Source organism: Cebus imitator, unplaced genomic scaffold (assembly GCF_001604975.1).
Source record: "Cebus imitator isolate Cc_AM_T3 unplaced genomic scaffold, Cebus_imitator-1.0 Scaffold335, whole genome shotgun sequence".
Lineage (NCBI taxonomy): Eukaryota > Metazoa > Chordata > Mammalia > Primates > Cebidae > Cebus > Cebus imitator.
Genome location: NW_016107650.1, coordinates 863,350 through 877,627, shown reverse-complemented (window position 1 = coordinate 877,627; position 14,278 = coordinate 863,350). Strand labels below are relative to the sequence as shown.

Sequence of the window (14,278 nt, the reverse complement as noted above, 5' to 3'; positions counted from 1 at the left end):
CCAGATACACACGTCCAGGGAGTGGAAGAGCCCAGCGGCTGAGTGGTCTTACACACCCTACTCTTACTACTACAGTAGAAAGTTAAATTCTATGGGCTAAGCAGCTATAATGTAATGTTTAAAAATTCTTTCACCCACTTAATTTAAAAAAGAAAGAAACATACATATTTTATCTCGTTATTTAAAAAAAAATCTTTTGTTTTCATTTTTGGAGTGGTAGAGGTGGAATTAAAACATATAACTAAAATGTCTATATCCATTGTCCTTAAAATGACTGTGGTCTCATCCAAGGTTAAATTTTTGTGCCTAGTTTCTTTTTTTTTAAATGGGTTATCTACTCTTCATATTTACATAAATACTTATTGGTACATTTTTGGCACAAAAATCGGTCATTACAACGCCATGTTTGCCCTAGAAGAAACTGGCATGTTGGCATTTAACTTAGCCTTGGCTTTGAGAATTCTGACAGCTGGAAAAGTTCATTTGAGGCATTGGGGTTCAGGGACGAACTACAGAAAAGCTAAGACAGACTGTGGATGAACTGATTCTACTCAATGCTAAGAAGAAAAACAACAATTACTGTTAATAATTGCTCTTACTAAACATTAGTAATAAAGGTAAGCCGCAACCTCCTCATTCTTACCTGAAAAATTTAAATAATGGTGTCTGTGTGGCAGCTTCACAGGGCCGTTAGACATGAAAGCACTTTGGAAATTTTAAGCAGGGTGATATCATAAGGTAATATATTTTCACTATGAATCCAAGTAAAGGTGTGCTAAGCTATACTTCTCAGTCCAACGGTGCTCTGGGAAAAAACCAGATCTCTTTAGATCTCTGGCCATAATACATTATTTTGGGACTTACCTTTGTGTTACACAGTCCCTAAGGGAAAACAGCATAGAGTATGCCAAGCCTGTGAGTCCTGGCTTCAATGTGGACAAAGGTGAAATCTCTCTAGAACAGACTGATGAGGCTGAGACATGAAACACCGAAATACAGTGCCTTGGCATTCGAGAAAATAGCAAAAGCAGGAAGGTCATTCTCGTCTTCCCCATGCTGTTCAGCCTTTGAGGCAGGTCATAAAAGCTTCATTCAAGAAGTGCCCTCCCTATTGGCAGAGATAAGAAATGTCCTCTCTATAGCCAGAGAAAAGAAAGGTCTCTGAAGACATGGGATAAGAGAGAAGAATTGAACAAACAGGCCTTGCTAACTGCCCCCAGCTTATTACCATCAGATCATACGCCCTTTGTCAAGTCCGACTTCTCTATAGCCACTTCATCAAACTTAGCATAAAAATACACAGGTTTCTCCCGTTTCTGAGTCAGCGTTTCTGAAGGTTCCCATATCACATAAAACTTACATTAAATACATTTTGTTGTACTTCTCTCTTGTTAATCTGCCTTTTGCTACAGGTGCTTCAGCCATGAACCCTGGTGATACGTGAGAAAAGAAATCTGTTCTCCCTTGCAATATATAGCATGTGCCTCCCTTCTTTTCTATTTTTCAAACATTTAAGGAAGAAATGCTGGCACGGTGGCTCATGCCTGCAATCCCAGCACTTTGGGAGGCTCGAGCAGGAGGACAGCTTGAGGCTAGGAGTTCTAAGACCAGCCTGAGCAACATACCAAGACCCCGTCTCTACAAAAAAATTATTTAAAAAATTAGCCAAGCATGGCGGTATGCACCAGTAGTCCCAGCCACTCAGGAGGCTGAGGTGGGAAGACTGTTATTGTTTGAGTCCAGGAGTTCAAAGCTGCAATGAGGCAGGAGTGCGCCACTGCACTCCAGTCCGGGCCACAGAGTGAGACCCCATTCTCGAAAGAAAAAGAAGGGAGGGGAGGGGAGGGGAGGGGAGAGGGAAAAAGTACACAAGATTATCTCTTTCCATGAATCACCAGTTTTATCAAGGATAAACTTAAGCCATTTCACAGACGAATTGTATTGCTAATCTTATTCCATATGGAAAGAGCCATAGAGAACCCATTTATTAACATTCTAGAACCTAAAGTGTGGGTTGTTGTGGGGCGGGGTGTCTTTTTATCTATCTATGAAAGTGTTTTAAGGGAACGTGTATTCCTGTAAGAATATGTTAAAATGCACTAAAAAAAGTTAAAAATTAATAAATTAGAAAACAACATACTAGATTTTTTTTTTTTTTTTGTATTTTGAAACTGTGTCATGCTCTTTGGATTCAAATGAGAGAAATTAACCAAACACAATGAAAGCCTGATCTAAAGTGAGGATATTATCAACCAAGCAGGTAAGTTACTGTAACCCTCATCCATCTATGTCTCCAGCTATCCACCTACTTATCCAATAAGTATTGTTGAACCCCTACTGTATTTTCAAACCCAATGTAAGCCCTGAGCATATTGCCATGAATAATAAATCACAGGCCCTGCCTACACAGAACTTAGAGACAAGGAGTAAGCTGAGAAAACACTATGTGATGAGAGCTGTGAGGGTAAGCATCAGGCACTAGAGGAGACGGGGCCTCCATGGAGAGTTGCTCAGGCTGTGCACTGCGCACAACTAGTCTGTGAGAACAACTTCCCTGGTGTCATGTGACCCTCGCTCTGCGGGAACACAGTGGGATGGGTAGGGAGGGTTTCCGGGAAGAAGTCTTGCCTTCTTTACAAACAACTGTGGCCTAATGATAATAAACTGGGGGCACTTAGCAAGGCCTGTTGGGTTCAGATTCTTCCTTCTGTCTTCATACCTTCAGAAATAAGGACATTTCTCTCCTCTGGCTACAGGGAGGGCACCTCTTGAATGGTGCTTTTATGACCTGCCTCAAGGAAGAAAGGCAAGGAGAAGGTGAGAATGACCTTCCTGCTTTTGTATTTTCTCAAATGCCAAGGCGCCATATTTTGGGGTAGCATGTCCCAACCTCATCGGTCTGTTCTAGAGAGATTTCACCTTTGTCCACATTGAAGCCAGGACTCACAGGCTTGGCATACTCTAGGCTGTTTTCCCTTAGGGACTGTGTAACACAAAGGTAAGTCCCAAAATAATGTCTTATGGCCAGAGATCTAAAGAGATCTGGCTTTTCCTCAGAGCACCAGAGGGCTGAGAAGTATAGAGAAGTGGACAGTTATGGAGAAGCAGTGGAGATGCGCAAAATCCGAAGGAAGTCCTCAGACCAGGAGATGGGAAGAAGCAATGAGAAGGGCTGCAGCATTAGAGGGCTGGAGCTCAGGACGGGAGGAAGCGGCAGCGAGGAGGAAGAGGGAGAGCCGCTGATCAGGATCGCGTTCCGCTCTCTAACCTGTCAGCTGACCATGCCCCAGGAAAAACAGGGGTTATGAGAAACGCAGGTTTACAGGGAAAGGTAGGATCTCAGTTTCAAATTTTGGGCCTGAGGTACTCATTCAAGTTTAGGAGGCAAGTGGCTATCCAGAAATTTACAGTCAATGACAGAGACTAAAACCATGAGTTCAGATGACACCACCCAGACAGACAATAAAAAACTTAAAAGGTCTGGCAAGAAAACTGAAAGCACACTGCTGGAGAGATGGGTGGAAAAGAAGTGTGTGGTGACTCAGAGATCAGTGGGAAACCTCCTGCCGGGAATGGAAGAACTTTGTGTTGATGAACTGCTGAAACATCAAGGAAGATGATGGACAGCTGAGAAGAGTCCACAGGATATGGTCTGGAGTGACCTTGGGAGGGTGGTTTTGAGGGTGGGTAGATACAGAAGGAAGATTTTGGTTAAGATGTGGAGTGACGGGAAGGTGAAGAAGAGACAGTAGAGACAGGTGGCACAGGCAAACTCTCTGAAGAAGTTTAGCTATAAAGGAGAGAAAAGGCATTAACCAGAGAGACACGAGTGTGCTACAGTCAGGCTCATCGGCACACACAACTGAGTCTTCTACTGAAGTAGAAAGAGCAGGTGTCATTGTCACACACTGGGGTCCCCACTCAGGGCTCTTCTCCATCCCTTCAGTTACATCAGGTTGTAGGTTTTCAAGCACACGGACCACAGCAGGTCAGAGTGTGGAGGGGGGATGCAAGTGTGCACTCCAGAATCAAACAATTCTTAATTCACGATTATTTTTTTGGTACTTCTATCTTTTTTGCCCAGACACTGTAAAATGCTAGAGACATGTAGCTCACCCATATGTCAGATTTCAGACATGTAGGTGAGATTAAAAAAATGTCTCTAGCATTTATGAAGAATAAGGATTTCCTATCATAGATAATCCTTATTTATCTAAGGATTTCCAAAGGCAGCTCTGTTCTGAAGAACTGCAAAATTTACAGCATTGTCTTCTCCATAATTATGTTGTTTTATTTATTTTTTCTTTAAGTGACACAATCTGTTCATTCTCCCAAATTGTCGGGCACCAAGTTGAGATACTTTGCATGTCACATGCAAATCTACCCACCCTCAAAACCACCCTCCCAAGGTCACTCCAGACCATATCCTGTGGACTCTTCTCAGCTGTCCATCATCTTCCTTGATGTTTCAGCAGTTCATCAACACAAAGTTCTTCCATTCCTGGCAGGAGGTTTCCCACTGATCTCTGAGTCACCACACACATGTCACATGCAAAGTGGTTCCAGTCTCCTTACCCATAGCTTTCGTGTTTGTGCAAAGCACTTTAGCAAGAACCTCCAACTTTCCCCAGAGAAGAAAAGGGTGAGGGAGCGATGAGGCCTCTCCAGCCCACTTACCGCTGCTTGAGTGGGTTGCTGCTTCTTATTCCTTTTTGGCCTTAACTTGGTAAAGTGTTCCAGCTTCTTCCCCTCTTCAGAGGGCAACTCAGAGATAAATCCCGAGCTCCGCTTCTCCTGTCTGAGGGATGGGAGGGGTGGGTCTTCGATGTGAATTGGTACCTCTTCCAGAGCTTTATCAAGATCAAACTCCATTTCTAAAATTAAACAAAAACAAAAAAGCCCATGGCCGAAGCTTAATGCATAGAGATGGATAAAAAATTCCCACAAGGCATTTTAAGTCTAGCATGGAACAGCAAACAGCCATTCACAGATCACTTAACTCTTTCTCAATATTTACTCACACAGTGTATCCATAAGGAACATCTCTAAAATGGTCTAAGGTTCTTGCTGAGGGTGCTTCACAGTTCCAGGGAAATGGCTGGCAGCAGCAAAACACTTACCAAAGGCCCTGGAAACAGGCCGCAGCATTCGGCTATGGATACTCTTTCTTTTGGATTTAGGAGTCATCTAGCGATAAAATAAAAACAAAAACACCATGACTTAGGCAGGTAGCCACAGAAAACTCATCTTTCAAACTTCAGAAACATTCTGGATCGATGGTTTAACTCAGTAGTTGTTTCCCTGCTTTAGAGGATGATTGAAAGTCTAACTGAAAAGATCTATTTCTAAATGATTTACAGTTTCTCAAATGATAACAGCTAACATCTTTCTTCTGTTCCCTCAGCCCTAACCAGTTAAATTCCATTTAAACAGCTGAAAAGAACAATAAAGTATGTCCAAGCTGTACATGAGGATGTTAAAATGGATACAAAAATAAAAATCAAATGCTGTAAAAATCAGTCACAAAAAATAAAAAACACTATTATTCACTGATCATTGTCACAGTGACATCAATATAAGCAACCCTGACCTCTTTCTGTGTCACATCAATGATTTAAGTAGTGTCACTCTCTTATTTCACATTTTGCCACCAAGATTTTGATCTTTACAACACAGGCAAAGACCAGGAAAAGGTGCTGGGATTCAAACATCTGTATCTGCTGGCACTTCTCAGTGAAATGTCTTTGATCTTGTTAATCCTCTAAAAAATGAAGCCCAAACTCAAACCAAAGACCAAAACTGAAGAGCACTTTCCTAGCGTTGGTGTAGGCTGTTTATGGTGCAAAGTCAACCCTCAGAAAGGCACTACTTCTCCCTCAATAGGATCACACAAATGTCAAAGACGGAGGGAAGCTTTGTCATCACCTACACAAGTCAACTCCAAGGATGAAACCAAGTCACAAAAGTGACAAAGGCTAACATTCCTGTTGTCAGAAGGAGCAGAGCCAGGGCCAGAACCCAGTGAGGAGGGTCAGGCCAGCTTCCTTCCTGCTACACCATTCAAGACCCATATATGGATGGTTGGATGTTAGGGATGTTTTCACTGGTTTGATATCGGGAACTGGTCTATGTGTATAAATGAAGAGGTAACATAACTGAAAGAATTTAGTTTGCATACTTTCACTTCATTTAACAGGTTTTCATCTAATGCTTCCTCAAAAGAAAATCTACATGATTGAAAAACATTCTTTAGCTCCAAGAAGAAACTGGCTGATACTGACATTTAAAGCAAACAAATCTATAGTTTTGACAATTATGCCAGTTTTAATAATATCATTTTGCCATTATTTATCATTGAGAGAAAAGGGAGAGGAAAAAAAATGATGAGCAATTATACTGAAATTCAGACTGGTTTTCCCGACATACAAAATGAAAATGGCTGATTTAGCTTTCTTCAAGGATTTGTTAAGGCAGACAATCTGAGGACTATTTATGAAGTAACTGGCTTTGCAGGTTTAGTAAAAACTCAGCTAACTCCATGCAACTGGAAAGGAATCCAGACTGAAGGCAGTTCTCCTCAAAGTTAGCCTTGCAATTGGCTGAAGAAGGTAGTTCCCTGCCTGGTCTATTCACAAGTAAAATCTCTAAAAATAATTAATTCTCTGGAGATACAGGCTATCAAAATATACGCTGTGTTCGGTAGCAACAAGTTCTTCAGTATTCTATCCATCTTTTGCACAACCACGCTAGACAAAATAATCAAGAAGCAGCTTCAGATGTAACTTTTACCCAATTTCATTTAGATAGTCACAGATAAAGAGAAAAGATGTTTAAAAATGCATGGACTGAAGATGTCTTTTTTTTTCCCCCTGACTCTTGATTAGATTTTACAGAAAGCATATTCATGGGCAAAAATAGTCTGGTTTAAGTTTCCCTATCATGAAAGCCTTTATAATAGATACCAAATACATGTAAAATATACAAAAATTATGACATTTCAAATATATTACAATTATATAAAATATAAAATTATAATTTTAAACATAAAAAATATGTACTATATGTAAAAGAAATAATATAACAATATAACATATATACAGAAAGAATCACATTTACAAACTGATGTCCATCTGTGACTAGGTCATTCAGCTCAATTTAATTTCATAGATATAATTAAGAAACACACAAAATCATCAGGATATTGTGACAGTTGCTATCACTCAAAGGGGAGCTAGCCTTCTCCTCTTGGTCCTATTTTCCAATGCTCCAAAGCCCAGGATAGAAAGTTTGACCATCAGAAAAACTCACTCTAATATATTTCACTGCTTTCTTTACTTTGTGTGCTTTTTACGAGGGCAAATAGTTTCTAATTACATTTCTCATAAAACTATACTTATCCTATCTTTTAGTTTTGAAGTCTTCCCAAAGAGCCAGTGGAGTTTTGCTAGAATAGAACTTGCAATCAGGCTAGTTTCTGCAACTGATATTAAGACGGCAACCCAGTTTCTGTATCTTTCCCTTATGGGATTTAAGTATAACAACAAAGACAAAAAATAAATAAATCAATCTTATTTCTCTCTTATTTTTCTTAGTTTTCTTTGGAAGTAATTCTTCCTTAGTTTTACAGAAAATGTGAACTGCCTTAACCTTATTGGCTTATTTCTACAATGCCTTTACATATAAGCCTAAAGCAAGAGGAAATATAAAATGTACTATAATTATCCACCTAAGTGTATATTTAGGAGAAAATATTTAATGTTTTTCTGGAAATCTGGTTTATTCGCACTCCTTCCTCCTTCTCTCCACAACTGTTGGGTTGATGAATTACATCCCAGAAAAAGAAAAAAAATCTAACTTTACCATCTTCTTTTAACACATTAGCTCTCTTCTCTTTTTGTACCAAAATGAAAGGATCAATTTTTTCAGACTGTTCCTTAGTCCTTATTGACCTTCCCCTGACATTTGTTAATGCCTAGGTACTTTCTTAGTCAGGGAAATCACAAACTGTCCATCAGATGAAGGGGTTGGCATTTGAAAAAGAAGAGGTACACACTGCAAATGGACGTCTCATCAATCAACGGTTAACACTGTCAACTTGAGGCCTAGACAAAACTAACTTATCTTAAAAAATGCATTTTGTAAACAATAAGGTATAATTTTCAATGCCCATATCCCAAAGAAATATGAGGAAAAATGTGTAAAACTTTTGTTTTAAAGGTAACTTTAGAGGGAAAATCTTAAGCACAGACTTCTTTCTTGTCCTAACATCACAAATCATCAATACATCCCCACTGTGGCAGACACCGTGAACAGAAACATAGTTCTACTTTCTGAGAAACTAAAAGCAGCATCAACGTCTCCACTACTCTGAAATTGTACTCATTTAATCAAATTTTTATAATGAATTTTAAACGATTCTGCATACAGCTCAACTGAGATATGTCTACTTTTACCACAAGTTAAAGACTCATCCTGGAACCTTAAAACAACGTAATATTTTTTTTCCTGTCAAACCCACTTTTAACATGTAATTACTAGACATACATTAAAAAAAAAAATGAGAGTCAAATTGTTTATGTCACTATAGAAATAAAAAGCGGTGCTTTGTTTTTGCCAATTAGGCACAAATAATAATAAATAAATAACACTCTTGCTCCAAACTCAGGAATGTAATAATTACCTCCCCCTCACCACCAAGGCTGTAGAAAAAAAAATAAATAATAACAAAAGCAGTTGAGAAAAAGATTAGGAAAGTTCTTCCAATATAAGAAGCAAATCATAATGTGGATTTTCTACAACCCTGGGCCCCAAACAAGTAATACGACAAGAATCAAGAAAAAACCTTAAAAGCAATCATGTCTTTATTATTATTACATGAGTGGAATAAGCACTTGTCTCCTCCTGAATGTTTGTATCCTCTTCATCAACACTCTGCTTGCTTTCAGGCACATGGCTGGAGATATTTTAAATTCATTGCCTGTTGTGCTAGCTGAACCATCTTGTAAAATCCAATCTTGTCTCTAAATTGTTGCCTATTTCATTCAGGATCTGCAGATGGACGACGACACTACAGTCTCCTGGGAGACTAGCCAGGCAGCACAGAAGCAAATGGAGCACAAGAATATAAAGTAGTACAGCCAGAAACTGCAGAGCCACCGAAAAATACTTACACTGGTACAGCAGAGAGTCTCCATGCAGCAAAAAGAAAGAAAAAAATATGAATGGAAGAGAGATAAAGCAACAGCATTACTAGAAAAGGGCGGGAGAGGGATATCACTCACAAGGAAAGGAACAGAGAAGCTAAAGCACATAAAAAGCCTTCACAGCAGAGGAATAAGGCAGGAATGAGGCTAACATATTAATGGCTTAAGACATCCAATCCAGCTTTTTATAAGCAGAAGCACAATTACAGCTTGAAAATTTTCAGAAACTCCTAACCTACAGATATTATTTCTTTTGTTAGGTGTGTGAAAAGTGGTATTTACCAACCCCACAAGACATTAATCTCATTTGGGGAATAATGACTTTATCAGCGGATGGTTATTAAAGAACCCCATGCAAGTCTTGGCTCTTGGACCACAGGACCAGTCTCGAGAACTAAGTACGGACAATGTACCTGCGGGTGTGCACAGGCATCTCTTCTGGGGCCGTTTACATCACTCTGTGCTCCCAATGCATTTTAGGAGCAGCAGCTTTGAATTCTTTGCCTCTTCAGTCATTAAAACTTTTCAGGAAAAGATCTAATGCCAGGATTCAGCATAAGTTACCTACCCACAGTGTAATTCAATATTGATGATACCTTATAACTTATTGGGAATTTAGGTCACCTTACATTTTACATTACATCTCTAAATAATTTTTTTCTTTTTAAATTTTCTTTCCTTCTCTATTCACCTTAGCTGAAAAAAAAAATTCTAAATGATTTCTAAAACTCCGTTGGTCATCATTAAATTCTGTCAGGACATCCTCTTCTTATTCTGTACATTTATAAAATAATTTTTAAAAACAAAGAAGTCCAGTTGTAGAATGTCAGTATTTGTGAAAGCAAAGTATCAGGGGTTGAGGAATCCTTTCCAAACCTCCTGAAGAAGGCCAGCTACTCCATCCACCTGGAGCGGAGGCTTTTTTTTTTTCCCCCAAGTTCTTTATTTTTCATGTCAATCATTTTCAATATAAAATGCAAAGGAAATATAGGGTTCCTCACTTTGTGATTGTAAATGATTTGTGCCTATATAAAGTAAAGGCAGCACATAAGTAAAAAGCGTTCCTCATAACCATCACCACCACTAGCATCAATATTATGTGCCTATCAGAAAGGCTTCCATTGGCAAAGTCCTCAAAACTTCTCATTCTTCACATTTCCGATTTCATACTTGATTAGACAATTTACTTCAAATATAACTCATTCTATGATCCATCAAATTAGCATGAAAACATCCCTGCTGGATGAAAGGAGAAAAAGTAAAAATATATTTTTATTTTCTTTAATTGCCCAAAACAAAAGCTCCTGCCCTCTCCTAACACACATCCCCTCAGAAGCTTTCTTAAAGGTACAACTATGAATAATACATAAGAGCGTTACAGCAGATGCTTAAGCCCATAGATGACTTTTTACTTTCCTTCTCTTCGTGAAAGGTTAATTCTACAAGACAGGTAGTCTGTCCCACTTATCCACCTAAAGATCATAGTAAGTGATGGTGAAGAACCTTTCAATTGGTTCAACTCCTAAAATGACAGGCAAGCAAAAGATGTTCCTGTGGAAAAGCATGGCAACAGGCATTTCAACTTTTTGACAGAATGAAGATCATTAGTTCATTCCACTACTGCTGTCTACTTTTTGGAACTCATTTAGGCTACACTGACTTCAACATCCACCCGTCAGGGCGAGAGAAGGAGTGCGTCTCATGCTCATGGCTTTGGCATCCAAGAACTGGGCTTGAATCCTGAACCTGCCACTTACTGGGTTATGGGACTTTGACCGATGGTTTTGCAAAGTCGCCTTCCAGTTTTCTACTTTGTAAAATAAAACGTGAGGATTAAATAAGATAATAAATATAAAGTGCTTAGCACAGTGCCTGGAAAACAGTGACAATCAGTGACCTCCCAGTGCTTCAAAAATTGGCTGTGATTATGACAGGTTAATATTATTTTAAAAATTCCTTTATTCCCAAAGACAGAGTAGTAAGGAGGGGGACCATTAATAAGTAGATTTATAAAAGCAAAAGAGTGACAACAATTGAAAAGTCAATCAGTAGAGGAATGAATAACTAAAATGAGGCACGCATATATATATATATAATTTATTTATTATACTTTAAGTTCTGGGGTACATGTGCAGAAAGTACCGGTTACATAAGCATACTTGTGCCATGGTGGTTTGCTGCATCCATCACCCTGTCATCTACATTAGGTATTTCTCCTAATGCTATCCCTCCCCAATCCCCCCACCCCCTGCTATTCCTCCCCTAGTGCCCCACCCCCCAGGCCCCAGTGTGTGATGTTGCCCTCCCTGTGTCAGTGTGTTGTCATTGTTCAACATGCACTTATGAGTGAGAACATGCAGTGTTTGGTTTTCTGTTCTTGTGTTAGTTTGCTGAGAATGATGGTTTCCAGTTTCATCCATGTCCCCGCAAAGGACATGAACTCATCCTTTTTTATGGCTGCAAAGGATTCCATGGTGTTTTACGTGACACTAAAATGAAGTATATTTAAATGATGGAAAATCAGTTAAAAAATTAAAACTACACGTAACAACATGAATAAATCTCAAAATACAATACTGAGTGAAAAAAAGCAAGTTTCAAAAAAGATACATGTGGTATGATGCCATTTATGTAAACTTGAAAACATACAATACTAAACACTGTTCATGAATACATGTACCTTTGAACACAAAAAACAAACAGGAAGTGTCCAACTGAAATTATGAGAGTACCTCTGGAGAAAGTGAGACTGTTAGTAGGGGTCAAATGATGCTATTACATTATCTGTGATGCCTTGTGTTACCCAAGATTCAACAAATGCTACCAAGCACCTACTGTGCTTCAGGCATTCTTGGAGAGAGGGGTGGGTCCAGCAGTAAGACAGAAAACCTCTTGCACTCCTAGTGTGTGTGTTCCAGTGTACACTGGCAAAGATTCTAACATGTTATCAGGTGGCTCTTATTAAGAACACACGTATTTGGCATTTGTGAGTAATTTTTGTAATCTCTTAGGAATACCCCAAAAAGTTTACTTAGGAATACTTAAATAAATCACTCTGGTCATGGTAATGACCGATTATCTGGACTTACTACTCTGCAGATACTCTAATAGGAGCTTATGTGAATGACCATATACTTCCACCACCTTTGCTACCTCCTGATGGATAACAATGACAAAGGTGCCAACCAGATCGTTAACAGCCTGGGGGCGGAAAGTGACCAACTCTAACACACGGAAAGAAACCTTAATCTCTTAGAGTAACTCAGAGTTGCTCTGCATGTGGAAGTGTTTGATAAGCATGAGTGCTGCCCCATGGAAGTGTTACAAAATAGCTGACTTCCTGACATTCAGGAGCTACTGTTTTCCAGAGCCCAAGAATTCAAATTAAATAAAACACGCAGTGCCACAACCTCCCTCTCCATGTTCTTTATCATGAACCTCACACATAAGGAATGTTTTTAAAAAATATTAATATTAACCTTAATAGAATTCACTCTATCAGAAAAACACAAACGTTTTGCCAGTTATTTTAGACCTCCTTTTAATACAGAACAGAGATGGAGATACAGTGGTCAAAACTGGACTGAGTGGGTGAAGGCGAAAAAAGCCAGTTAGAAAAATGAGGAAGTGAAGGGTTTCTCTCTAAGCAAAAACGGGTTTGTTTTTTGCTTTTTTGTATTTTCTTTTTGCTGGCCAAAAAACTGGCAGAGGGGCCTTTTGGCCACTGTGTCATCAGTCTTCCCTCAGTCTCCAGAAGAAAAAGCAGCAAACCTACCAGAATTTCAACTACAGAGTTACCTCGTCAAGTACGTTTATTTTTAAAAATGAGTTTAGAATAGAAAGAGGAGGTATGTAGGCAGAGATAAATTCTGTTTATAACCTAATGGCCAACAAATTTACTATAGCATCCTTTAACATGAAAATTTTTTTGTTTTTTTTATTTTAATGAGACGAAAATTGTTTTCATGTAATATATAGTATAACACTTTTTGAAACATCTTAAGCAGTGTGTCAAAAATACATGATAGATAAATAGGACTATACAGGATAAGTCTGGGTGATACAGAGGGATGCCTAGAGAGTGACTCAAAAGATTTCCTTTACATACCCCTCCCTATCCCGCTGCCCCTGATCAACACTGGGGAAGACAAAATGAACATCTCTTGGGTGGAAAACCTAAGCCAGGATTTCTGTCTTGTTCACCTCTAGATCCACCGAGCCCACAGAAGGCTTGGCTTATAATGGGCCTTCAAGAAGTATGTGTTTGAATGAATGAACTGAATCACACTGCTTTAATCCAGTGCACTCTCCTCACATTCAGATTCTATAGACTTGTTTAAAAAGAAAATATTACTACTACGAACCACTGTTGCCAAAAAGTGCCTTTAGGCACAAAGATAAAATAGTGAGGATATACTTATTATAAAGAATAGTCCCTTAGACATATTTATTTCCATGAAAAATTTATTCTGGCGTCTGTATTTTTCCTATTTCATGTTACATGGACAAAAACTTACTCACAGACCCTAGAGGTTCATCTCGCTCTACTACCCAGGCTGGAGTGCAGTGGCTCAATCTCAGCTCCCTGTCCAACCTCCGCCTCCCGGGTTCAGGCCATCCTCCAACCTCAGCCTCCTGAGTAGCTGGGACTACAGATGTGTACCACCATGCCTGGCTAAAGTCTGTATTTTTTGTACAGACGGTGTTTTGCCTTGTTGCCCAGGCTCCTCTCCAATTCCTTAGTTCAAGCAATCCTCTTGCCTTGGCCCCCTAAACTGCTGGGATTACAGGCATAAGCCACCGTGTCCGGTCATGATGCCCACCTCCTTAAACAATACACTTTTCAAATGCACACACCCTCTCTTTTTCCCCAACTATTTATTTTGAGCATGTTCCAATTCAGCAAAATTAAAAGGACAAAGACAGTCTAACAAGTAAAAGTATTTTCTTCACTTAGATTCACCAATTGTTAACGTTTTATCACAAAAAATTACTTCATTTCCTTCATTCTCATCTAACACAAACACAGAAAAAAAATTCTGAACCATTTAAAGGTTGTGGACATCTTGACATTT

The 14,278-nt window shown here is 39.1% G+C and overlaps 1 protein-coding gene across 11 annotated transcripts in view; it reads right to left on the bottom strand.

Annotated features, from left to right (window-relative positions):
- CARMIL1 (capping protein regulator and myosin 1 linker 1) overlaps positions 1 to 14,278 on the bottom strand; it is a 351,508-nt gene that overhangs the window by 38,003 nt on the left and 299,227 nt on the right. For 7 of the 11 annotated variants that reach the window (XM_017505212.2, XM_037730170.1, XM_037730172.1 and 4 more), the window contains 3 exons: positions 9,171 to 9,188; positions 5,121 to 5,187; positions 4,678 to 4,874 (listed from right to left, as the gene is read on the bottom strand). In XM_017505212.2, the coding sequence (XP_017360701.1) occupies positions 4,678 to 4,874; positions 5,121 to 5,187; positions 9,171 to 9,188 (282 nt within the window). The remainder of the gene's footprint in view (positions 1 to 4,677; positions 4,875 to 5,120; positions 5,188 to 9,170; positions 9,189 to 14,278) is intronic. The other 4 variants (XM_037730171.1, XM_017505214.2, XM_037730173.1 and 1 more) reach the window with 1 other exon arrangement.